Source organism: Falco rusticolus, chromosome Z (genome assembly GCF_015220075.1).
Source record: "Falco rusticolus isolate bFalRus1 chromosome Z, bFalRus1.pri, whole genome shotgun sequence".
Lineage (NCBI taxonomy): Eukaryota > Metazoa > Chordata > Aves > Falconiformes > Falconidae > Falco > Falco rusticolus.
Genome location: NC_051210.1, coordinates 73,887,500 through 73,913,182, shown reverse-complemented (window position 1 = coordinate 73,913,182; position 25,683 = coordinate 73,887,500). Strand labels below are relative to the sequence as shown.

At 59.3% G+C, this 25,683-nt stretch overlaps 1 protein-coding gene across 1 annotated transcript; it reads left to right on the top strand.

Moving 5' to 3' along the window:
* The first annotated feature begins 1,653 nt into the window (after positions 1–1,653).
* DNAJB5 (DnaJ heat shock protein family (Hsp40) member B5) lies at positions 1,654–17,835 on the top strand. The gene is made up of 4 exons (XM_037374423.1): positions 1,654–1,729; positions 7,990–8,234; positions 10,934–11,532; positions 15,878–17,835. The coding sequence occupies exons 2-4, from the start codon at positions 8,024–8,026 to the stop codon at positions 16,109–16,111; spliced, it is 1,044 nt and encodes a 347-aa protein (XP_037230320.1). The 5' UTR covers positions 1,654–1,729; positions 7,990–8,023; the 3' UTR covers positions 16,112–17,835.
* Positions 17,836–25,683: the final 7,848 nt, after the last annotated feature.

Genomic DNA, 25,683 nt, shown 5'->3' with positions numbered 1-25,683 from the left:
AGCTGGCTCCCTGCACCCTGCCTGGGGACTCAAGTCAGAGACCCCACGAAAAGACAGGGAAACCAATGTTGTGACCAAAACCCAGGAGACGGACAAGCTGTGAACCCAGGAATTACTCGAAAACATCCCATTCGAACACCTCCTCTATAACAGGAAGCATACAGAGGTTATAAGAGCACCCTCTAATCATTACAAACATGACAGTAACGGCCTCAACTGTTCACATCACTGCTTGGCTTCACCCATGAGCTGCAGCACCTGCAGGACCAGTTGCTTTCCCTGCCTGTCTCACGACAGGTCTGAAGGTAGGACACCATCAAAAGATGGATCATCGCTCTGCGCCAGCATGGTACCTCAGTGTGGGTGAGAGGCTAATTTCTCAAGACAGGCATGTTTCCTAGGACAATATCCAGGATGCTGGGCCAACACAGCTCCACCAACCAGAAGCCACCTCACTCCAGGTCTAACCCTAGCTGGGATGCTCGAAAGATCAAAGGGGAGACTCAACTGCTAAAGCCAGAACACATACACACCCCTCATAAGGGGACGCGTGTCAGGGCTTTGCATGGGGACAATGCTGGGAGTATGTTTAGCTCAGCTACCCCGCTACCCTGCTGGCTGGCCAGAGCTGCCACAGAGTTGGGATGCACAGAGCCAGGCAAATCAGGAGCTTTTTTAAACACAGCCCCTAAGCTTTATGCAGGGCCTGGGCTCTGGTGTTGGATGGCTTGTTCCTGATGAAAAAACGCAAGACTTCACATCCCCCCAGGCTAAAAGCACCTCGGCCAACCCTCAGACAGGGAAGCCGCTGCTGCAGAAGGGCCACAGGTCCCACTATGTTGGGCATCTGATAGGGGACCAGCACTGTCCCTTGGGTGCTGATGCTCACCCATCACCCCCACCAGACACCCGCAGGCCACCCCACAAAGCAACATCAGGGACTCACTCTCCCTCCTGCCCCAGCCAGCCCCAGGCAAAGCAGGCCGCCACCACAGCACCAACAAGGCTCTGAGGAGGCCTCCACTGTCCAGCAGCCCCCTGAGCACTGCCCAGCTGCAGGAGCTCACCCTGCACCAGGGCTGGGGGCAGGCCCAGTGCCTCCCTCCCCGGCAGAGCTTCACCCCCCTGCGCAGCTGCTTCCAGCAACCTCCTCCTCCTCCCGCCACCGACCAGGCAGCCCCGGCCCCGGGGCCTCCTGCCACACAAGTCCAGCCCCGGGCCGGCCAGCACTACGCCGGGGAGCAGCCCAGGCCTGCGCAGGCCTCGCCCTGCGGGCCCCGGGGCCAGCGCACCCCGGCTGTAGAGGCCTCCGGCCCTCGCACGGCCGCCGCCCCCCTGAGGCCCCGCGGCCGAGGGCGAACGGTTTGACGCGGGGCGCGCCGGTGACATCAGAGCCTTCTAGAAGATTCCCCTAGGGATCCCGCCACTACAAACGCGCGCCTGACCAATGAGAGCGCCTCGAGGGGGCGGTGCCGACTTGAACTGACCAATGGGAGGCGGTTGCATGGAGGAGGGGCGAGGCGGGCGGGTGGTGGCGAGGCTTCGCCACGGCTCACCGGCCTCGCCCCGCCTCTCCCTCAAGAACAGCCAATGAGCTCGGTGCAGCGCGGCGACGGACAACCTCCCGGCCCAACGGGGCGGGGCGCGCGCGGGCGGGACTCCCCTGACGTGGCGGCCGGGGGGCGGGGGCGGCTCAGCGAGCGCGCGGCGTCCCGGGACAGCGCGAGCGGTGAGTGCCGGGGGCGGTGGCGGCCCTGCCCCACCGAGCCGCCCCACCGCGCCGCCCCACAGACCCCCGCGGTGCCGGCACCGGCGTCCCGGTGGGGCCGGGGACGCGGCTTCTCCGCCCCCTGCGGTGACAGCGAGTCCCGACGGGGCTAGGGGTGTAAGTCCCCCCGCCCCGTGGGGGTGACAGGGTGTCGCTGGGGTGGGTCAGTGCCCCCGCCCCGTGGGGTGACAGGGTGGGGCTGGGGGGGTCAGTCCCCCCGTCCCGTGGGCTGACAGGGTGTTGCTGGGGAGGGGTCAGTCCCCCTGCCCCATGAGGTGACAGGGTGGCCCTGTGGGGCTGGGAGCGTCAATGCCCCCATCCCGTGGGGTGACAGGGTGTTGCTGGGGGTGTCAGTGGCCCCGCCCCGTGGGGTGACAGGGCGCCCCTTTGGGGCTGGCAGGATCAGCCCCTCTGGCTGTGGGGTGACAGGGTGCCCCTGTGGGGCTGGGAAGGGGGCATCAGCCCCTCTCCCCCTTCATGGGTGGGGAGCAGAGGCTGGCCTGTAGCCCCATTGCCCCCAGGGGGTGGCAGGGTGTCTCTGTGGGGCTGAAGGCAGGGGAGGAAGGGGTTGGCGCCTCTGCCCCCACGGGGTGACAAGGTTTCCTGGTGGGAATGTGGGTCAGGGTTAACTGCTCTGCCTTCCCTAGTAACAGCTGTCACGGTGGGTCTGAAGGGGGTGGGAGGAAGGGGTTAAACCCATGAGCACACACACCCCCCCCCCACAGGGCTGCTGTACAGCCCTGTGGGGCTGCAGAGGGTGGTAAGGTGAGGGTTAACCCCTCTCTCCCCTCTGGCATTGGAGGGAATAATGTGCCCCACTGGAGCTGTGTGGCGTGGCCGGGAAGGGATTAACACCCCCCCACCCCACCCCGGTTGGGGGCACCTGTATATCCCAGCGGGGCTGCTGAGGAAGTGGGTAACCTCCCCCCTCCAGGTTACAGGAAAGGGGTCGGAGGGGCCAGCAAAGAAGGGGTTAACCCGTGTTCCCTGTCGAGGTGACAGTGTCCCTCAGGAGAGCTGGAGGTGGGGAGGAAAGGGTTAACCCGCTTGGGGCAGACAGTGGGACCCAGTGAGGCTGCAGCAGAGGCCAGCATCTCCCCGGGTCCCTGCACTGGAGGGATGAACCCCTTCACATGGAGGTGACAGCTCCACACAGAGCCACTAAATGGGGCACCCCTAAATGGGGCACTGCCTGCGGGGGTCTTAACTCTGTCCCCACACAGGTCCTAGCCCCCCGTCGGGGCTGGGCAGGGAGCACAGAGGGGTTGCAGCGAGGGTGTTTTACCTAGGGGACCCCTATATGGGCAGGCAGCAAGGGGGTCTTGACCCTGTCCCCACACCGCTGTGAGTGCCCTAGTGGGGCTGGAAAGAGGGGACCCTACACGGGGAGGCAGCGAGGGGGGCTTGACCCTGTCTGCACCCCGGGGCCAGCACCTGATGGGGCTGGAAACGGGGGACCCTGTCTGGGGGGATGACAGTGGGGCTTGACCCCGTCCCCATGCAGGAGGCAGCCCAGCGTGGGCACGGAAACGGGGGACCCGATATGGGGAGACATTGAGGGGTTCTTGACCTGTCCCCACGCAGGAGGCAGCAGCCACCGGTGCTGGCAGTGGGGGCTGTGCTGGCAGAGGCAGCAAGGGGAGGGTTAACCCTGTCCCCACGCAGGTGCCGGCACCCCAGTGGGGCTGTCGGTGGGGAGGGGGAGGCGGGCGGTGCGTGTGGGGGCTCAGGGAGGGGATGATTCATTGCGGGTAGTCATGACATTGCTGCCTGGTTGCCTGCGGCTGCCAGCCAGCACGAGCACGGGTGGCTCTGCCTGCCCCGTCGTACTGAGATCCCCTCCGGCTCCCTGAGCAAACCCGGGACACGCTGCCATGCCGGCCATCCTGCTCTTCTGGAGCCGCGCCGAGAGGTACGCACCCACCCTGGCATCCCTGGCTCACCGCGCTCGGTGCCTGGCAAAGCCACGGGACCCCCAGCCCCTGGGGATGCTGCGGGCTGTCGCCTGCCCGGCATTTCGCTCGCCAAGGGTGGGATGCAGGAGCCGCCGGGTGATGTCCCGGTATGGCTGACTAATTTCGGTGTGCAGCATCCAGAGGGGATGCTCGCTGTGGCCCGTGAGTGACGGTGACGGACCGGGGGGACGTGGTGGCATTGGATTTGCTTGGTGCACCTGAAGGTGACTTCTCAGAAGTAGGTTTTGTGCCGACGGGCTCGGAGAAGGCACCCGTCCCAGTGCCCCGCTGCGACAGGGGGACTTCCAGTCGCTGGGTGGGACCGTGGCCGTCGGACCCTTTCCGCTAGGGGGACCGGGACCCGTGCCCGGTGGTGGGATACAGGGACCCCCATGCATCTGAAGGGAATTTGCTGGGGAGGTGCAAATTGGTTAAATGTGACTTTTTTGCTCCACATCACCGCTGCCCTACTTTTCTCCCTCCCCGATTCGCCTGGCGGGTGCACAGCCCTGGGCGTCAGCAGAGTCGTTTCTGGGGACACCGGGGGCTCCTGGCTGCGCTCCCTGCTCCTCGGCGGGGGCTGCGCGGGGGACGTGACGGTAGCGGGGCGGCTGGGCGCCTTGCGGCAGCGGGGAGGGAGGATGCCGGAGCTGACGGCAGGAGTGTCTTAATCGGGCGGCTTAGTGAGAAAGCGTCAAGAAACCAATTAAAAGGAAAATTACGGCGTGGCGAGCAACTCCATTGAAGGGTCCCCCTGTGCGCGGCTGGGAAGCGCACAAAGGACGGCAGCTCCCCGGCAGCTCCCTGCCAGTGCCGCGTGGACACCTCCTCACCTGTCACTGACACCGTTTTGGAGCCGTCCTGGGAGCAGGGGTCAGAGCCAACCGTGGGCATCAGGCTGGCGAGGAGCTCCCTTTTCGGTGCAGTGGAGGAGCTGGAGGGGAAGGCTTGCCACCGAAGCATCCCTTGGCGGAGGCAGCATCCCCGGCACGAGCCGGCACCTTCCTCTCTGCCGTCCTCCCGCCACCCTCCAGTGACTCCCAGCCGAGCACAGGGCACCTGCCAGCGCCTGAGGACAACCGTGATGTTTAAAGTAAAACTAGAGCCTTTAAAAATGACGGCATGGACTCTGAATGTGTTCGTAAAGTTTCGGTAAGTGGGTTTCCGCCTCTCGACCTCGTGTCCTCATTAAACCGTCACTGCCCATCCCCAGTGTCCTGCGGTGACCTTGAACCCTGAGATGGAAAAAAAATCTCGGTGCCGCTTCTGGGGTCGGTTTGTTCCCTTAGATGACTGCCGAGCAGAGGGATTATGTCAAATGATTGCTATTCAGCTGGTGCTCTCATCCAGCGGTTGCACGGGCTGATGTCATGTGCGGGGCTAGAACAAAGATTTAATTATTTTTTATTTTTTTTTTTGATGTGGTTGCGAGAACAGGATGGAGGCTGGGCTGGCTTGGCGGTGCCACGGGATGCTTGTGGTTTTCTCCAAGGCCAGGTGGCCGTGGCTTGTCCAAAGGCATCTGATTTGGGAGGGTGATACAGGAATGGCTTTGCCTGCCTGAAACCCAACCTGCGGTGCCTTCCCCCCCCCATCGACTCCCGAGGGGGTTAAATAGGAAGGCAGGAGAGGATGACTGAGCAGAAGGGGGAGAGCGGTGGCAAGGCACAGCTGATCCCCGGGAGGTGGGAGGGAAGAAGGGAGGCTTTGCGGGGACAGAGTCGTGTTTTACCATCATCGCACATGTGAGTGTCGCCTCCGGAGCGTGCCTTAACCCACCAGGTCACCCGCCAGCAGCTGGTCCTCACCTGCACGGTAAACTGCGGTGCAGGGATGCGTTTCGGTGCAGCTCTTCCCCCCTCCTTGAGCTCAGCTGGGCAAAGGGATCCCCTGCCGGGAGAGCATCCCCAGTGGGCATCCTCACCCCAGCCAAAGACCCCTCGGTGGGCACGGCCAGATATCTTGTGGGGGGCAACAGTGTTTTGCTGGGTACAGGATGTGTTTTTGTGGGAAGCACTGTGGGGTTTCAGCTTGGCAGGGGGGTCCAGTGGTGCTGTCAGATTGGGCTGTGCAGGGTTGGAGCCGGGGGCTCGGGTCTTTAGGGGGTGATGACTGAAGGTTTACCACCTCCACATCTTTCGAGCCTGGGTGTGGTGGGGTTGTCTTGAGTGCTGCCTGGCTTGCCCTCGCTGCAGGAGGGTTGACATTTTCCAGACAGGGGCCAAATCCTGGTCCAGGTCCTGATGCTGGTCACAGGGAGCCCCTGCCCAGCATCAGAGGCTGCTGTGGGGAGGGGAGGTGTTGGGGTGACAGCAGGGGCAGTTGGCAGGTTACCTCTCACTCCCCCACACCTGTTGCTCACCCCAGGGTCTCCTGCAGCTCTCGAGCCCCACAGGGAGGGCAGATGGGGAGGCAGAAGTGGGCAGGGGTCAGAGCATCCCCCAGCGCCTTGCGTGGGCTGGGTGCTGCCAGTGGCTCAGCGTGCGGGTGCTGGAGCTGGCACGGAAACAATGCTGGCATCCAGGAGCTGCCGTGGGAAATGCTGTCGGATGCTCTTTATGCCCCCAGAGACCTTCTCCCATCTCTTTTGTGCCACCCCAGGCTGCCACATGCATCCGCAAGTGCCTCTGTCTCCCCTTGCTGTGTCCTTTGGAGGCCTGTACCCCGGTGCCTTAGCCCTGCTCCCCACCTACAGCAGAGTACCTGCTCCATGGCTGGGGCAAAAAAGAGCAGAAGGTGGTGGTCTGGATCGAGGTGGCCAAGTATGGGGCCAATTTCCAAGCCCCTGTAGCAGCTACACAGCTATAGAGGGGTTATCGCCCCAGGCATGACCCAAGACAAGCCTTGGATGCTTGGGGTGGATTCGGGGGGCTCAGCGCAGTGCCGCGGGCATGTACCTCAGGGCAGAGCAGCCACCCTCATCTGAGCTGCTGTGGCTGGGTGGTGGTTCTGGGATCTCCACTGGGAGCTTATGGATAGAGTGAGGGTGGGGGAGGACATCTGGTAACTTGTATGATGGTGAAGGCAAGGGCCAAGGCTCACACCCTGTGCAGAAATCTGTTTGCTGGAGCTGCACGATGGGCTGGGGCTGCCTAGGGGTGTGTGGAGCAAGGATGGGGTGAAAGATGGACCCTAGCAGGGAGCAGGACGTGAGCAGGAGCGCTTACCAGGCAGCAGTGGGTCTGCTGGGGCAATGCCAGGAGGAGGGCAGGGAGAGCAGCAAGCACAGAGCTGCACTGTGTGAGGCGGGGGACGGCAGGCCAGGCTGGGGGGGTGGGGGCTTTGCTGTAGGATAACAAAAGGTTGGGAAGCAGCGGGAAGCATTCCTGGAAGTGTGGGACTTGCTCAGCCTCTGCCTGGAGGAACTGCCGTCCTGTGCAGCTCCCTGGGTCTCTGTGACTCCAGCGGCATGTCGGGAGGGGGGATGATCTGCAGCTGCCGGGTTTTCCATGCCTTAGTATAGGCATGGCCCTGGCCTTGGCCCCTGCGCCATGGAGGGCGTGAGCCCTGGGCTGCTGGCTTACTGCACGCTGCAGCTGAAGGCTCTCGGGGAGTGCAAGTCAGGCTAGAAAGCGGTGGGTTTTTTTTTTAAAACAAAAAAATAAAAAAGCCCTCCCACCATCACAAGATGTTTCTGTCTAACGGCTTCGTTCTCTCTTCGCTAAATACAAATTATGGCTCTGACAGCCGGAGGCGCTTATCTCCAGCTGAATGCCAATTGCTTTTAGGAACAAAACGTTTGAAGTTCCTTTAAGGTGAAGGCAGCAGCAAGGTCCCTGCTGCCGCTTTCAGCCTCCAAAAACCTGCTGTCACGGCCCCCGACTGGGGTCCCAGGTTCCCAGCTGGGAGAGCACAGGGACACACACACACACAGAGATGCCGGTGGCTACATTTAGACATAGCTCAGCCCTCCTGGCTCAGCAGCCGGGGGGATGGAACGGGGACACGGTCCTGGCCTGACGTTAGCAGTGGCGTGGCCCCTATAATAACGCCGTGCCCTGGCTCAGGCTTTCGCTCTCGCCGTCAGGCTCAGAGATGCATCTCCCCGTCCCCGCTGTGGGGCTCGGCGGGGTAAAACGGGAGCCAGGCCACATCCTGGCACCGGGGCTCTGACCTCCGGTGGGAAGTGTGGACTTGAGCCATCTCTGGTGCTGCTGGCCTGTGGGACACAGGGAGCAGCAGCTCCGTGATAAGTGTGTGCTGGTCCTGTCCCCAGCTGCCCCAGTACAGTATTCACCTTACGAAGAGCTGTCTTTCTGCTTTCAGGAATAAGTACTCGGCTCCCGGCAGCATCGCCGTCATGGGAAAGGACTATTACAAGATTCTGGGTATCCAGACCGGTGCCAACGAGGATGAAATCAAGAAAGCCTATCGGAAAATGGCCCTGAAATATCACCCTGATAAGAATAAAGACCCCAACGCCGAGGAGAAGTTCAAGGAGATCGCAGAGGCTTACGACATCCTGAGCGACCCCAAGAAACGAGCTGTTTATGACCAGTATGGGGAGGAAGGTAAGGGCATGTGCACTGCCCACTCAGAGGCAGGGGTGCCGGGTCCAGATCAGGTTTTGTAGGCGAGGGAGCATTTTCACACAGCGATGTCCCTGTGGTTCATGACTGCCCCTAAAACAGGGCTGGTGGCCACAGAATTGGGGAGAGCGAAGTCTCCGCAGGTGCCAGAAATCACCTCTCATCCTGCTTTACCCCAGGCTGTTCCACTTTTCTAACCTGCCACCCTGCTTCCTGGGATGGCTGGGCTCTCTGTGCCCTCTGCCCCAAAACCCCAGCAAGCCAGCTGAGATGATGGAAATAGAAGGAGCTCACCTCCCGGGTCGTAGCTGGGGTAATTAATTTAATTGACCTAAACATCCCAGCAGAGTAGTACTGCTTTTGCCCACATTCCCCCTGCATTTGGGCACTGGTCCCACTGTCCTCCCCAGTACAGGCTGACCTGCAGGATTCAAAGCTTTTCCCAATTTAAGTAATAGGTCTTTGTTTTGAAACCAAGCGGCTGCTGTTGTCTGGTGGTTGGCACGGAGGAGGAGGAGAGCTCTGCACCGCAGGCAGCCTTATTAGTCGAAGATGGAAGAGCGCAACCCCATTTGAGGAGAGCACCAAATAGCATCTGCATTAATCAGCCCAGGACCTGGGTGCTTAAAAGAGCAGGAGGTCTGGCAGGAGCAGGGTGGCAGAGGCAGCCCCTCTCACGGGGCCAGCAGGCAGGTGCATCCCCTAACGAGCCACCAGCAGCATTAACCAGCGGTGGGTGGGTTAATTCATGACCCACTAGTTATGTCAGGGCTGTGATGGATACACCGGCCACAGTGATTTGCCACCCTGTAAAATGAGAAGAGACTGCCTCAAGTGGGAAACCAGCCTTTCTCCAAGGCAGTGCCGAAATCGGACCCGCTTGGCTGGCGCTATGGGATTAAAGGTGAAACCTCCTGGCTGTACAGCCTGTTAGTGATGGGGGCTCTCCAGGGATCTGGCAAAGTCCCCATCGCCTGAGTGTAGTCAACTGGCTTGCAGATATGTGATTAATAGAAGGCCAGTTTGTTATTTAACTTGAAATGTGAATAAAATATGTAAATATCGAGAATGAAAACCAAGAAAGAATGTGGAAAAGAGAGGACGTCACAACTAGGAGAAGGCATAGATGCCAAAATATGTCTAGCTGGGACATAACAAGATAAGATGTAAGAGAACCAAACGGTTAACGAGACCACACAGAAAATTACTTGAACTATGTGTGGACTTTCCTGAGTAAGGAGCTAAAAGATCCACCCTCGAGCACAGAAAGCCCTTACTGCCAAAGCCTGCTCCTCACAGAACATGCAGGGAGGAAAAAAGAACACTGTACCTTTAAGTGGAGACAAGGCTCATAAGAACCCTTGAGTGTGACTAAACCTAATTGTAAACAATTGTTCAAAGTGTATAAAGTGTTTTACTATGCATTAAGAGGAGAGCTAGTTCTTGTGGATTTCCACCTAGCTCCCCACTTTGCACAAACTAGAGTAAAAAGAGAGAAACAGCTCAGCCTGTTGTGTGAGTTGATGCTGCACACCGGCTAGGGACCCGCATACTGCTTACAGGGCAGCATGAAAGCATCTGAAGTACGAGCAAATTGAGGAGGGAGGGAAGAGCATCCTTCTCCTTGCTTCATCGACTTCAGAGCAGTCATGGTCCATGGCCCCGCACACCTTTCGTTTCCCTTCTGATGCCATTTTTTGGAGCAACGTGACTTGGGGATCAGCATTTTGAGGAGCTTCTGGGTCCCACGTGCTGCAGTGGGCAAGCTGCCCCCAGCCCACCCAGAATATTCACTTAATCAGAAAAGACCCCCAAACTTGCCCTGCTGCTGGGGGTGGGGTGGGCGGGGTGGGGGTGGGGCTGGCAGGAGTAAAGTGTCAGAAATAGCCCTCCACTGTCACCACATGCCCTGAAAATAGCCCTTGAGCTAGGCTGCACTTAACCCTTTCTGCCCCTCCTGGTCAGAAATAGCCTTGCAGAGCATGTGTGACCTCTCTGGGGGGGCACTTGTCATGTGCCTTGGCTGCTTGGGACTTTGGGGGAGTTGCAGTGATGTAAGGCTCAGCCTGGGACCTGGCAGGGGAGCTTCCCAGGGGAATGGTTGCCAAAAGATCCAAACCTTGAGCTTACCTGGCATTTCATACAGTCTGTATGCAGGGAGCTGTGTGCTGACCTGGAGTTCTGCTGAATTCCACCTGCTGTGCCACCCAAAGCCACCGTCAGTCGCTGAGCTCAAAGCCTGTTCTCACCTGCAGGACAGGATGCTCCTGGACTACAGCCGTCGGTACAGCCCAAGAGATGGCTATTTTGGCAGAAGGGAGCCTGCCCACGAGCGAAAATAGAGATGGGCTGGTCAGGAAGCGTTTTAAATTAAAAGGCCATGAATTGGGTGGAGAGAACCAAGGAAGCACTTCAGTAGGGATAGCAGGGACAAAACCCGACAGGATCTTTAGCTTGCTGGGTGTAGGGGCAGAACTGTATGTCGTGGCTTGAGGTGATGCCTTCCTGGCCCAAGCTTTTCGCAGGTGACTGGGCTGGAGGGAATGACCTGCACCCCTAGGAGATGCTGGAAGTGCTGCCTGGAGCCAGCAGAGACCACACTCCCACCTGAGAAATGCAATCCTAGCACGGCATCTGCTGGCAGGGAACATTCATGTCTCATCTTCCCCCTTCTGTTACAGGTCTCAAAACTGGAGGTGGCTCTTCAGGTGGCTCAGGGAACACTTTCCACTACACCTACCATGGAGACCCCCATGCCACCTTCGCATCCTTCTTCGGGGGCTCCAACCCTTTTGACGTCTTCTTTGCTAGCAGCCGCTCTCGGATGTTCAATGGCTTTGACCAGGAAGACATGGATATCGATGATGATGATGACCCTTTCAGTGCCTTCAGCCGTTTTGGCTTCAACGGCATTAACGGGGTTCACCGGCGGCACCAAGAGTCCCTGCACACGCGGAGGAAGGTCCAAGACCCACCTGTCATCCACGAGCTCAAGGTGTCCCTGGAAGAGATCTACCATGGCTCCACCAAGAGGATGAAGATCACACGCAGAAGGCTCAACGCTGATGGCCGGACCATGCGGACTGAGGACAAGATCCTAAATATTGTCATCAAACGGGGTTGGAAGGAGGGAACTAAAATCACATTCCCCAAAGAAGGAGATGCCACCCCAGACAACATCCCTGCTGACATCGTCTTCATCCTCAAGGACAAGCCTCACGCGCATTTCAAGAGGGATGGAACAAACGTGGTCTATGCAGCAAACATCAGTCTTAAAGAGGTGGGTATGGCTGGGAAGTCCCACAGGGTGAGAGGTGGCGCTGGGTCGTGGCACATGGGGCCAAGATGGGAGTCAGTCTTCTCCTGTGTCAATGAGGAAGGACCAGGTAGGTTGTGAGAGACACGAGCAAAGAATTCTGCAGAGAGGAGCTGTAGAGGCCAACTCATGCTTGGTTTTGGAGGGGCTCAACCTCTATGCTGGGTGTAGGACACAGGTGCTGCGGTCCCTGCTGAATGCACCTTGCTTCTTGAGCCAATACAGGTGGTATCTATCGCTTTTCCCCTTTCCCCATATGTCTTGTCCTTCTATTTCAGCATAGGGTATTCACACGTGGAGGAGAGCCCAGATCCTCTGTAAGAACAAAGGAAAACCCAAGCTGGCTGGCATAAGTCTGGTCCCTGATTGTTCTTGTAGCTGAGCCCGCTGTGGCTTAGTTGCTGTCCGTGATAGCACTGAGTGCCTCTCCCCATGGACAGAGGGAAGGGTCACACAGAGGAAGGTGGTACTTTGCCCTCCCTGAGCAATGCTTTAGCTCTTTTCCCCAGTTCAGCCTTTCCTAGATGAAGAACCAAATAAATGAAATACTCAGGTAGTGAGCAAAACCCAGCGCATCCAGGCTGCCAGTCATGGGGGTCTCAGTGGGTCTGGGTGCCTCAGAGCTAGCAAGCTGCATTGAGGTGGGAGAGGAAGGGCAGATTAACCTAGTACAAGATCTGCCATTCACTGCTGCTGCTAGATAACTACCTTTTAATAAATCCCAGCTGGCAACTGCATTTAACATTGACTTTTTTGGCAGCTGCCATTTACTGTTCCTTTCAGACTGTAGATGCTGTCTGTCTTCTTAATGAGCTGTTGGTATTTTTTTTTCTTCCTGAAGATGGATTTATGTTCCCAGATGCATATAATAGAAATAAGATCAATGGGCCAGACCTGAGGTAGGGAAACGTGAGCTCAACAGTGTGCCAGCAAGTTGGGAGAACTTTACGATGGCTCTGCATCCCAGCCGGGGCTGTGTCCAGGTGTACTGGGGGCAAGAAGCAGCCATGTGGGTCTGACAGGGCTGGGTGCTCCTGGAGCAAACTCTGCTCCAGTTAACCTGCAGAGTCAGGACTCGAATTCCCTTTGTAGTGCAAAGTGCAGTGCAGAGTTTTATTCCTTCGGTGGCTAGCTCCCCCGGCATCTCCAGAAATACTTGGGAGAGACTGCCTTATTTATGGAGCCATGCATGCCATATCTCAGATGTTTCCTTCTGTGCATTCCCCTATCTGTAAAATTAACCCCAAGCTGGTTGTACTGATGTCCAGACCATGTTAGCCCAGGTTCATGCACTGCTGAGGCTGCAGGGACTCTTGCTTGGAATTGCCTTTTGAGTAGCAAATGCAGGAACCTGCTCCCATTCCACGTGCTGTTGCACCGGTGGTGCTGGTGCTGGTGCTGGGCATCTGTGATCTCCATGACCAATGTGTGCATGCTGGTGTTTGGTTTGCACGATGCAGTCACAAAGTGGAAAATTGCTGGTCTGAGCAAACTCCTTGTCTCTTTGAGCTGGAATTTCTGGGCTCTGTCCTTCCCCACTGCAAACCCAGTGTGCTGGGCATCCTCAGGGAGCTGCTGGCCTGGCTGCCGTCCCCAGTCTGCTGCTTGCTAGGGCAGGGTGATACTCCGCTGCTTTTAACTTCCGTGAGAAGTACCTTAAGCACTCCGGAGCATGAACAGATGCCGGGAGCTCCCCAGTTCCATGTGCCACCACCTCAGTATGGGGTGGAGTACAGCCTCTTCATCACTTGAGATTATGGCCATAGCTTCGGGCACTCTTCTTGCATCCTTCCTCCTTGTAAGTCTGCCTTTTTGAGCCTGATCTTTAGTCTCTTCCACTGCCGTGGCAGCAGCACAGCACAGTGCCAGCAGGCAGAGCTGGCAGGCAGGCAGTGCTGTGACCCCACTTATGGCCACGTTGGAGACCCCTCACCAGCAGCCTGCCGTGAGGAGCAAACCTCCTGTTGCTCAGGCTGGGGGCACTCAGGAGAGCATCCTCCTCCTCCTCCTTCCCACAGAGCCCTCTGCAGAGCAACCCAGGGAGGCAATGCCCTCCCAGCCCTCAATTCCCAGCCCTGCTGGGTGCCACATACCCCACGCTGGAGCCGTGCGGGTTGGTTGCCTCTTGGCTGCTGCAGAAGCCAGAGGCGTATGTAGGCTTCACCAGGGACTCGTGGGCTGCGGGGAAGTGTCCCTTCCTAAAACTACAGGCACATGTGGCAGTGGGAGGCTGAAGCAGGGAGGAGCGACACCACTCTGCAGGCAGCTGCCTCTCCTGGGAGGCAGATCTTGAGGCAGCAAGCACTGCCGACAAGGGCTTGTGCCTGCCTGGCTGCCTGCCTACCGCCTGTCACCTGCTTTGCATCCTTTACCTGGTGTCACCTTCCTCCAAGCATTTGTGTCAGTGCCTGGCTGAGGTGTGACTGGTGGCGATGTCCCTCCCAGCAGCTTTGCTGCAAGCAGAGGAGGACCTGATGCTGACCTAGATAAAGCTCTGCTCTCGCAGCACAGGTGCTCAGCTCTCAAACGCAGGGTGATTTCATCCCTAGGGATAAACCAAGCCTCTTTCTAGGATGCAGGGCAGCTCCCGTGGTTACTGGTGTTTCTTCAGCAACCAGTTTCCCAAATGCCAGTGAAATTGAGCAAGAAGAATGAAAAACAGGGACATACGGTGGAGGAGTGATCGCTTTGAATTCTTAGATCTTGGCTCTAGGAAGGAAACATTAAGATCCCATCTGCCTTTGCTGTTACCACCCGCTCCTGCTCGCATCGCTCCGCTTGCCCCGTTCACATGTTCCCACAGGGAGTTCGTGTTCTCCTTCCCATTTTGTGGCTGTAGATGTCCTTTCCGTGGCACACATGGACCTGTGCAGCCCTCCACAGTGCCTGGCAATGGACACCAGTGAGCAGGAGTGCTCTGGCCTCCTTGGGTGAGCGTGGGACAGAAAGGCATTGGTGGGGGAGATGGTCCTTTGATTCCCCCTGCAACCTGCTGGAGATTCAGCCAAGCACCTGCTGCTTACACGGAGCTGGCAATGGACATTGTCCTGCAGCCAGGAAACCTCATCCCTGGAGGGCACCCTTTCCAGGACACTCCATGCAGATGAGTTACACAAGGAGATGGCCCCATCTCTCCTGTTCTCCACTCACCAGAGACCCCTCTGGCTGGCTCTGGCACAGGTCCATCCCTCTGCAATCGCCCTGGTGCAAAGCCCTGGCTCAGCCGCAGAAGCCGCAGCCAGTGGCCCTGGGCCAGTGGCCAACACAAGAAGAGATGTTTCTCCTGGGGCCCGTTGCTGCTCTGCCACTGGATGCAGATCATCCCCCCACCTACCCCAGAAGCAGCAATTGCATCCTCCTCCCCTCCCTTTGCAGGGTGTTTTGGGACTGCTGGGACCCCCCCAACCCGATCGGAGCTTGGAGGGGTGAGCTTGCTCCAGCCTCCCACCTGGAAGCTCAAGGCTGTGCCCCCAGCAATCCCCCCCACCTCTTCCAGAAGCATTGCTCCACAGTCCTCTCCCTCAGCCCTTGCCGAAAGCCTGGAGACGATCCTGCCCACATGTACACCAGAACTGTCTGAGTTATTTAAGGACACAAGGATTTTCTTGCTGCATTCCCACGTCACATGGCTCACTAATGCAGGCTGGCTTGTGGCTGCCGCGGCACCCACCACCCTGGCTGCTCCTGGGGGCTGGGGTACAACAAGGCACCCACAAAACTGGCTCTTGGCTTTGCAGCGGGGGCTGGCAACAGCGACTAGCCCCTCTGGGACCCCAGCTTCTAGGAAAACTTGATGCTGTGCTGAGGCCATGCTGCAGTCCCACACCAGCATAACCTTTTGGGGGCTGTTGGGGGGGACAGGATGCAGGCTGTGCTATAGATAACCCCCAGCGCTGGGCAGAGCTGCTGGGCTCCAGAGGGGAACAGCTGATGAATTGTGGTGGCATCCAATGATCTCAGCTTGGTTTTCGGCTGCCCAAGGCTAGGCGGTGAGGACGAGAAGGGCCTAAATTTAGTCTGTCCTGTTGCTGTGAGTGGCTGGGCACTTGCTGGTGGTGCCTCCTGGGGGCCAGGAGGTGGGGAGGGGGGGTCCTTCCTCCCATGCGGCTGGGGTACCCCTCTCCTGCACTGCGCAAGCAGCCCCAGTTCTTGGTGGTTAGACTGGGCTGGTACCAGACGAGGGCTGGGCTTCATCCAGATGGAGCTGGGCGGTTTGATAGGAGGAGCAGCCAGTGGTGGGATGGGATGTGGCTGTTGGGGTGATTCAGAGTAGCTCTGTCTGAGGCTGTGTCCCCTCTTCTCCCCCCAGGCTTTGTGCGGCTGCACCGTGAACATTCCCACCATCGATGGGAGGGTGATCCCGCTTCCCTGCAACGACATCATCAAGCCGGGGACAGTGAAGAGACTGCGCGGGGAGGGGCTGCCCTTCCCCAAGGCCCCCAGCCAGCGAGGAGACTTGATTGTGGAGTTCAAAATCCGCTTCCCAGACAGAATAGCTCCCCAGACGAGACAGATCCTCAAGCAGCACCTCCCGTGCTCTTAGAGCCCAGGGACTCTCCTCCAAGCAGCAATACTCCAAACGCACGTGCTGTAGCACCTAGCCCACACAGGACAGAGGTGCCACAGCACTTTCAAATGCAAAAAAAAAAAAAAAAAAAAAACCAACAAAACAAAACAACACACCCTCACAATGCTTCCTTTCCCCAAAAAACCCACCCAACCCCCATCCATCCCTCCCCATCCATCCCTTTTGGCCTGTTTTCTACTCCAGCAGCAGGGAGGCTCCTGTCTGTCATGGTTCTCCTAGCTGCCAGACTTTTTCTTTTTTCCCCAGAGGTCCAGCTTTCCAACCTCCCACAAGCGAGTGGCACGGGCCCTTTGCCCAGGGAGGTATGTCACGTTGTGGTTTTTTTACGTCACCTGCTTTTCAGGCCACTTTTCCCACGAGAGGCCGGACTTGTCAGGGTCTGGCGCAGTGTAAATAGGACTCTGCAGGATCTGGCGTCCCCACTGTTAGTTTTTTCTCTTCCCCTCTTTGATACTTGCTGCTGTTCGGGGGTCCCGGCTGCACCGCGGTGCCAATTGCTCCTGCCTGCGGTGACCGCCCCCCCTGTAGCTGGACTGTTTCTCACCTAAGACCATGGCACTGAGTCCGACCGTGGTCTGCTCTCCTGTGCCAAGCCTACAACCGAGCCTCGGCTGTGCCAAATTATGGAGCACATGGGGATGATCCTGTCCAGCCTCCTGCCCCTGCCTGGGGCTGCCCCTGGTGCCTGTGGGCAGCACATGCCTGTACCCGCTGCCCACAGAGCCCCGGCTAGCAGGAGGAGGGGGGGAAAGCCCGGGGTAGAGCTTTCTTGTTCAGATGTGTTGAGTTTGCATTGCTGCTTTTTTTTAAGTACATATATATAGAGCTCATTAGATAAACTCCATAAGGGTTTTTCTCTGCCTGTTTTGGGGTTCCTGATGTGGTGCGCTCTGACTTTGTGGGAGGGGGTGGTTCAGCAGTATGAACTTCAGACCGCCGGGAGGGGTGGTGTAGTCTGGGTGAAAAAGCAGAGCCAAGTGTGAGCAGAGCTGTGGTTTTCAGTAGCGTTTGAGGTCAACCTTAGGCATTTTATTAAGAGAAAGGCTCATGTATATATTTTTCTACAGGGACGATTCATTCAAGAGTTTTTCTGGGTTTCAGAGTAGAGACGGGAGGCGCATGAGGCAATCTGCTTGGTGGCTTTATTTTCAAATGCTGTATTTTTTTAAAACTTGGATTTCCATCAGGAGAATTTTTATATTTCTTAGCTTTCTCAGCCCACTCTGCGCCGTGTCAATTTTTTTCCCTGGGAAGGGGCTCCTAGGGAGCAGGAGGCGTTTGACCTGGTTGTGTATGGCTCCTCTTCCACCACAGTACTGCCAAGAGAAACCATGCCAAAATATTCCACCACCACCCCGAGGAATTAGTTTTTTTAAAGAAAAGTCACTGACTTGAAATGGGGATCCTTTGGGGTGGGGGGCTGAGTGCATGGTGTCCATAGGGGCTGGGTGTATAGCTGTACAGTGTATCATACAGGGCGAGGAGACCCATTAGGTGCTGCTTAATTCATCGCCTGGTTTGGCTGGTAAGGGAACACTGCCAGTTCCCTCCACTGATCCCTGTGGAGTTCAACGTAGAGAAACCCGGTGGACACCGCAAGCGAGAAGACAGGCTAGCGCGCAGATGCAAGCTGCTTTGTTTTTCTCGGTTTCAATGAGACCTGAATGTTTTATAGTAGGGCTTTTTGTAATTTTATTCTTTTTTTTTTTCTTTTTCTTTTTTTTTTTTTTTTTGTAATGTCAGTATTGAGAGAAATAAAGTATTTTAAAAATATACTTCTTCAGGATCTATAGTGATGGGAGATGCTGGGCTGTGTTCACGCAGGCAGCAGGGATGGGGCTGTATGCTGGGGTCACCCCCACCGGCGGGCTTAGCAGGGTGCCTGGGACCTTTAAGGCCGGTGAGGAAGGGAGTTAGCCAGCCTGGTGCCCAGGGAGCTTGAGGCTGGTAGGGAGGGGAAGAAGAGTTCTGTTTGTCTGCATGGTGCACAGGACCTTCAGGGGCTGATAATGAAGGGAAGGAATACCTGACCTGCTCGGCCACAGAAGATGGCTTAATTGTGCTAACTACATTGCCAGGGACCCAGAGCAGGGGGAACCAGTCAGGAGCTCTGTGTCCCCTTGGGGCTCCCAGGGCACGGCTGACACAGATGGTGGGGTGCTGCCACTGGGGACGGGCTGGTAAAGCCAACTGCTTGCTGGCTGCTGGGGATGGGGCTGGAGAGACGCCAGTGCCTGGCTCTTCTTCAGAGGGGCCCTAGGGCAGGGCGAGAGACAGTGGCACCAGTGGCACCCAGGGTAAGACCTTCTGAATCCCCAGGATGCTTCCCCTAAGCTCCGAGCAGGATCAGCACACCAGGATGGGCAGTGAGAGCGAAACCCATGGGCATTATGCCTTGGGAGGGGACAGTGCGGAGGCTATGAAATCCTGAACGGGGGCCATGGCTCGCTAACCCTCCTAGCCAACACCTCAGGGCCATGAAATCATCCCACAAAGACCTAACTGTCAAGTCCACATAGCAGACAGGTCTGGGGGCAGGTAACAGCCTGGGCAGGCTGTGGGAGAGCCAGCACAACCCCTCCGCCCTGGGCACGGGGGCTGGCGGTGCTGCTGGGTGGCGCTGAGCAGGGAACGGCCGTGGGCAGGGGAGGCCTCGCAAACACGAGCACCCATGAGGAAGGAAGGCAAAGTGGGGATGTCAAAACAAGACGTAGCACCAACGGAGGGATGACAGCGGTGGCCCCAGACTCCCAAGACCCAACAGTACACAGTGGGGAGGGGTCCTGCTGTAACATCTGCCAGCTCTGTCACTCCTCTGCGATGAATCCCAGCAGGTCCCATGGACTTGGGAACCTGCAGCTGATGCAGCTGGTCCCTGACAATTTCTGTGTCCACACAAATAGAAAGTCACGTTCCTGCGCCCATGCTCCTCTGGCTCAGGGCACCGGACAGCCTGCCACCCATATCGTTAAAAAACAGGTCCAAGAAAGCATTGAGTCCCTTGCTTTTTCTTCATCCTTAATGTCACGTGTCCATTGCCAAGAAGTAGCCCTCCGGTGTTTGCATAGAGACTTCCTTGTGCGATGAACATTCTTCAAAAGCCCTTCTTGCTGTCACACACATCCCTGGCCAGTTTCAGCTCCTGGTGAGCTTTCGTGTCTTCTCCCTGCCGATGCGAGCCACGGCTCTGTCATCTTCTGGCAAAGCCTCACCGGGCTTCCAGAGACCATCCAATTCCTTTTCCCTCTGCAGCTGTGCCAGGAGCTCCCCATGCAGCCCGGCCAGCCGCCTGCCCTGCTCGCCTGATGTCTGACACGGGAATTGCCCGCTCCTGAGCTTCTCCAAGGCGCTCCTCTGAAACACAGCAGCACTTACCAGATCCTGAGCCCTCAGCACAACATTCCCAGGACACTGCCAAGTGCCTCCCTGAGCAGCGACACTTTTTTTGCTCTCTCCAAACCCAGGGCAGCAGCTCTGCTCTCCCTTTTGGCTCATTCCACTGACCATTTTAAACTCCACCATCTCATGGTCACTGTGGCCAAGACCATCCCACCTCCCATGAGTCCTCCTCCATTCACAACGAGCAAGCCTGGGAGGGCAACCTTTCTTAGGCGGCTCCCCAAGACTTGTGGCAAGAAGTTCTCACTTCCCACAAACTTCTGGAATTTTCCAGACCTGCCCGGCACAGCAGCAGCAGGCTATTGCCAGCCAGTACCTGGCAAGTAGAAAGCTGCCAGAAGGACAAGGGATACCCATCCAGGGATTTCCCCTCGTTGCCTTCGCAATAACTCCTCTGCTCTGGCATGGCGCTGGGCCCCGGGGAGCAGGCACCGACTGCCGCCCCATCTGATTTGTTTCCCATCGCCCTCATCCTCACCCAGAGGCTCTCAGCCACAGCACGGGTGACCGTAAGGGCTGTACCCTCAAACCTCTGCCTTACAGCAGGTGCAACACCCCCAGCTCGCCTGCCCTGCCCACCCCTCCACAACAGCCTCTACTCTCCAGCCCAGCACTGCAGGCGGGGACCTGCTCCACCAAGGATGTTGCTGCTCATCCCAAGGATGTCCCAGCTCTGCCAATGGACCAAGGCTTCCAGCCAGAGGCACCTGCACCCACAGCCCCCGAGAGTTGCCCTGTAGGCACTCCGGGACACCCCAGACCCCCTGAGCCCTCTGCCTCCCAGGAGGAGCTGGGGAGGTTCTTGGGGGGGGGGGGGGCGGGGCGGAACACTGGCAGCCCCAACATTCCATCCTGGGAGACACCAGAGAGTCATTAGCAGCCAATGGGCAGGACTGCCACCACTGCGGCTGGCCACCCCATCGCCCTGGCTGCTTTCCACTTCTGATCCCCAAAACCTTCTGCCCCAAGGTAGGGACCAACCCGACCCCTGCAGCCCTGGGGACACGCTGGGAGGCAAGTGCAGAGGTGACCGCCGGCCATGGCTCCTGTCTCTCTTTCAGCCTCAGCCAACCTGTGCCAACTGGCCGGGCAGGAGGAGCCGCCGTTCCCCGCAGCCTGGGCACCCCACACCGCCCAGGCACACCGGCAGGTATGGCACCCCTGGCTGCTCTGGCACCCCGGTGTCCCATACAGCACCGGTGGCCCCTCAGCGCTCCCGGCGCCCCCATCACACCCGCTCCCCCAGCACTCTTCACAGGGGGGAGGGGGGTGCAGCAAGGCTGGACCAGCATCCCTGCCCTCACCTGCCTGACACGTGCCCAGAAAAGCCCCTTCCCAGAGATTTTCCCAAGGCTCCTCCCCACGGTGCAGCCCCCTCCCGCTGGCACAGCAGCTCAGCCCGTGGGGGCACCCCCCACGTGCCTGGCGCAGAGCTGGGGCAAGTTGGTGATGGGGGCCGGCTCGGTGCGTGCCCCTGGAGGCTCCCCCAGCTCAGCATGGCTCCCACGCACCCACGCAGGGCTGCAGAGGGCTCCAGGAGGCTGCTGCTGTGACCCCCACATCTTCCAGCTCCAGTGGGCCACCACCACCCGGCCTCTGCCGGCCACTGCCACGCTCAACCACAGCAAGGCTTTTCTGCCGGGTGCTGCCCTGTGGGGCCATGGTGGCTGTGGGGTCCCCCAGGGCCAGCTGCAACACCTCGCACCCTCCAAAAAGCAGCGGAGAGCCCTGGCCCCAGCACCCCGCTGCTGCCCCAACGTCCACCCACAGCCACCAGCACATCCAGGGGCAGCCTGCAGGGACCAACATTTGCCGCACGGCCACCCCTGCGGGGGCACCCCCGGGCAGCAACATGCCCCCAGGCAGTGATGTCGCCCCCAGCCCCTGTGCTGCCCCCTGCAACCAAGGCACTGGGGATGCAGAAGGTGACCACAATGCATCTCAGGAGGTCCTGCTCAAAGAGGCCCTAGGGCTCTTCGGTTGTTTCCTGGACACAGAGGGGGTCAGCTGTGACAGTGCCAGCAGTGTCCTCCTGCCTGGGGACCCTGCTGGCACTGAGAGAGAGGGGACAGCGGTGGCCCTGGCCCCAGACCTTGATGTGTATGAGGACCTTTTCCTTGAATTCTTCCATTGCTCCCTGGACACATCCAGTCCAAACAGTGCCAGCAGCATCTCCATGCCTGGGGATGCTGGTGGTACCTGCAGAGAGGAAAGAGCCCCAGCCTCCCCAGTTCTCACCACCTCTGAGGAGGCTTTTCTTGAAGAGATTGGAAGGCTCTTTCCTTGCTCCCCAGACACGGTGTGGGGTAACCAGGACAGTCACAGCCACATGCCCCCCAGCTCCTGTGCTGTCCCCCACAAGGAAGCCCTCAGCGACCCACCAGGGGATCTCCATCTGCCCAGGAAGGTGTCTCTTGAAGAGGGACTGAGGTTCTTTGATAGTGCCCTGGAGGCGTTGGGGGGCAGCCAGGAGGCTCCCAGCAGCATCCCCATGCCCAAGGACCCTGGGGACCCCTGCCCAGCCATCCCCTACTGGGACTGTGACTTGCTTGTGCTGCCTGAGGAGCTCCTCAATGGTGACTGCAGCGTCCCCAACATCGCTGACGCCATCCTGAGCTCAGATGAATTCGACATCAGCTGGATGGAGCCCCAACAGCTGTTGGGGGGATGTGGGCATGGAGCTGCCACCACCCCAGCCTGCCATGCCAGAGCAGCAGCCCAAGAGACAGTGCAAGAGCCCCTTGCTGCGGCCACCCAGGAAGCACAGGGCACTGGCAGCCGGCACAGGGGTGGCAGGGGGGGACTGGAGCCAGAGCAGCCCCGGGACAGGGACAGACATGGGGGCGGCAGGGCAGGGGGCACGCACACACCACAGCAAGGGCTGCAAGGCCTTCGTCACCAACACCACCAGCGTCCCCTCCAGCGGGGACAGGGCTCGGTGTGAAGCTTAAACTTTGGGTCAGCCCTGCAGCTGGCGTTCTGGGCTGCATCTTTTCTTGCGCTTGCCTCCCTCTTGCCAGCAGAACTCTCTGTGGCCCCCGAGAGCTGCAGGCACTGGCAGTGCCGCTGCTGCAGGGCACAGGGGCTTTGGGGCAAGAACGATGCTCGATGCTCGGGGTGGGCCAGCATGAGAGGTGAGGTGCTGAGCAGCAGCAGCACCAGGAGCTGCGGCGTGCTGTGTTGGACTGCACCTGACTGGACTCCAGAGCGGGTCCCAGTGCCCTAGCGGCCTCCCTGGGGCTGCCCTAAGGAAGGGGCTCAGCCCCCGAGCCCGGGCACTGGGGACTGCCCTGGTGGGGATCTCACCCCACACCTGCAGCCAGAAACAGAGAGGTGAGGCTGCTTCCCGAAGGTGCCCTTAGCCCCACTCTCTGGAGCTCGGCTGGGCAATGGGCAACGCTGGAGAGCCAGTTCAGGACACTTTGTGGCCGGAGCAGGAGATTCTTTCTTTTTCCTCGATTCCCTCCTTGCTGGTCTTGTGGCTGCCCAGGGTGCAGGCAGGCGAGGGGAGGGGGGTCCCTGGCTGGCCTGCAGCTCCCTCCCTCGCCAATCTTGGGGTGGTCTGTGGGTTTTCTTGGGTGTCTGTCACAACGGAGGGAAGACACAGTCACTCAATATGAGTGATCAGCAGACTTCGTTTATTGTCCCTTACAGTCACCTTTTATGCCTTGTTATAATTAGCTCATACATATTACAAAAGTTAAGCTCATTATTGGTTAGTTGCCTAAATACCAAGCCCGCCCCTAGTTTCTCTTCTGTAGTTATCTGTTCCCACCTGCAACATTCTTTTCCCACCGCGATCTTCCTGATATTGTGTAACGAGAACAGCCAAAGACAGTGTATTTTGCTTTACTTCACATAAGCTGAGAGCGATGTGCATTTTTGTCCAGCCAGCTGGACTATGTCTGTGTGACCCTTTTCAGCTAGCCAGTTATCCACAGATGTCTGTCAGTAAGGAACATCCATTGGGCAGGGGCTACTTGTGGAGGAGGAATGCCTGTGGCAGGGGGATGCCCTTGGGGCAGGGGCAGCCATGGGGACATGATTCACAGAGCCAGGGCTGCCCCTGTGGAGGGGTACCCTTGGGCCCAGCGGTGGGCATTGCAGCAGGGTGGGCACTGCAGTGGGGTGGGCACTGCATCAGGGGTGGGCAATGCATCAGGGTGGGCACTGCAGCAGGGGGGCACTGCAGCGGGGGGGCACTGCAGCGGGGGGGCACTGCAGCAAGGTGGGTACTGCATCAGGGGGGCACTGCATCAGGGTGGGCACTGCAGCAGGGGGGCACTGCAGCGGGGGGGCACTGCAGCGGGGGGGCACTGCAGCGGGGGGGCACTGCAGCGGGGGGGCACTGCAGCAAGGTGGGTACTGCATCAGGGGGGCACTGCATCAGGGGGGGCACTGCATCGGGGGGGCACTGCAGCAGGGGGGCACTGCAGCGGGGGGGCACTGCAGCGGGGGGGCACTGCAGCAAGGTGGGTACTGCATCAGGGGGGCACTGCATCAGGGGGGGCACTGCAGCAGGGGGGGCACTGCAGCAGGGGGGCACTGCAGCAGGGTGGGCACTGCAGCAGGGTGGGCACTGCAGCGGGGGGCACTGCAGCAGGGTGGGCACTGCAGCGGGGGGGCACTGCATCGGGGGGGCACTGCATCGGGGGGGCACTGCAGCAGGGGAGGCACTGCATCAAGGGGGCACTGCATCGGGGGGGCACTGCAGCAGGGGAGGCACTGCATCAAGGGGGCACTGCATCGGGGGGGCACTGCATCGGGGGGGCACTGCAGCAGGGTGGGCACTGCAGCAGGAGAGGCACTGCATCAAGGGGGCACTGCATCGGGGGGGCTCTGCATCGGGGGGGCACTGCAGGGTGGGCACTGCAGGGTGGGCACTGCAGGGGGGGCACTGCAGGGGGGGCACTGCAGGGGGGGCACTGCAGGGGGGGCACTGCAGGGGGCGCACTGCAGGGGGCGCACTGCAGGGGGGGCAGGGTGCATCTGCGCCCGGGCCGCAGTGACAGGCGCCGCCGTGCGGCCGGTGCTGCCCTCTGCTGGCAGCTGCACGCGCAGGGCCCGGAGCCTTCCGGGGCGCTGCAGGAGGCCCCAGCCCTTGGGTCAGGGACCCACCTCTAACCGCAACACCTTGTCCAGCGAGGGGGTCTCCCATCCTGCACCCACCGTGGCTGGGCTGCGGCTCCTATGGGTTCCCATGGTCCTTGTGTGGCCCAGCTGTGGGGTGGGATGTGGCTCTGCAGCCGCACGGGGAGCCCCGGGTGGCGCAGGGAGATGCCAGCCACAGTGGCAACGGAAGGGCTGCCCTCAGCTGCCACCTTGACTAGTCTCACGCCATCCACAACAAGCCCCAGCTACCAGAACCTTCCCCCCCCAGCACCTTTGGGTGCTGTGCAGGGGAGGAGGGTGCCATGGGAAGGCTCTTGCCGCTGCAGCTACCAGGGGTCTCTGCTGGGGTCGTGGCCCCTGGAAAGGGGCATGGGCTGGCGCCGACCCAGTCCCCAGTGCCAGCTGCTCTCCTGGGACTGCTGGGGGGTTGGGGAGGGGGGGGAAGCCAGCCAAGGTCCCTTGCTGCTGCAAGTACTGGTGTGGGGGACAGCTTCAGCCCCCTAGCAGGTCTATACACTACTCCAAGGCATGGGCAGGTGCCCTCAGAGCCCCCACGGGCACTCTCCCCACAAAGAGCCATGTACCATAGGTGGCAAGAAAGAAAGATAAGGTTTTCCAGCGCTCCTGCTGGATTTAAATAGCATCCTGAGTTAAGAGAGGCAGCAGGGAAGACGGGCTGCTGGGAGCTGGGACATGCTCACCACCGTCCCATGGCCTGGTTGTCCCAGCCTCCCCAGCAGGCTGAGATGCCAGGTGGGATCTCTGCCCAGCACTTGCTGGGTGGTAATGTGCTCAAACAGAGGGAAGAAACCCAGCCCCTGTCAGAACCAAGGAAGGCTTTGGGAAGAGTCCTGGAGAGCTCCTGGGAGGGTGCAGAGCAGCCCCTTCCCCCTTCCCGGGTGGCTGAAAGCAGCTGGTTCCTGGTGCCCCCACCCCAGATGGAGCTGCCTCTCTCGGGGGTCGCAGTGGGGAAGCAGTAGGACACGAAAGCAAAGCCAGCATCTGTCCCGCGGGAA

Excerpts from the sequence above, each read along its gene's own strand:
- DNAJB5 (XM_037374423.1), top strand. The coding sequence starts at position 8,024 with ATGGGAAAGGACTATTACAAGATTCTGGGTATCCAGACCGGTGCCAAC. Across the intron at positions 8,235-10,933 it reads TGACCAGTATGGGGAGGAAG|GTCTCAAAACTGGAGGTGGC; the intron begins GTAAGGGCATGT and ends CTTCTGTTACAG. Across the intron at positions 11,533-15,877 it reads CAAACATCAGTCTTAAAGAG|GCTTTGTGCGGCTGCACCGT; the intron begins GTGGGTATGGCT and ends TTCTCCCCCCAG.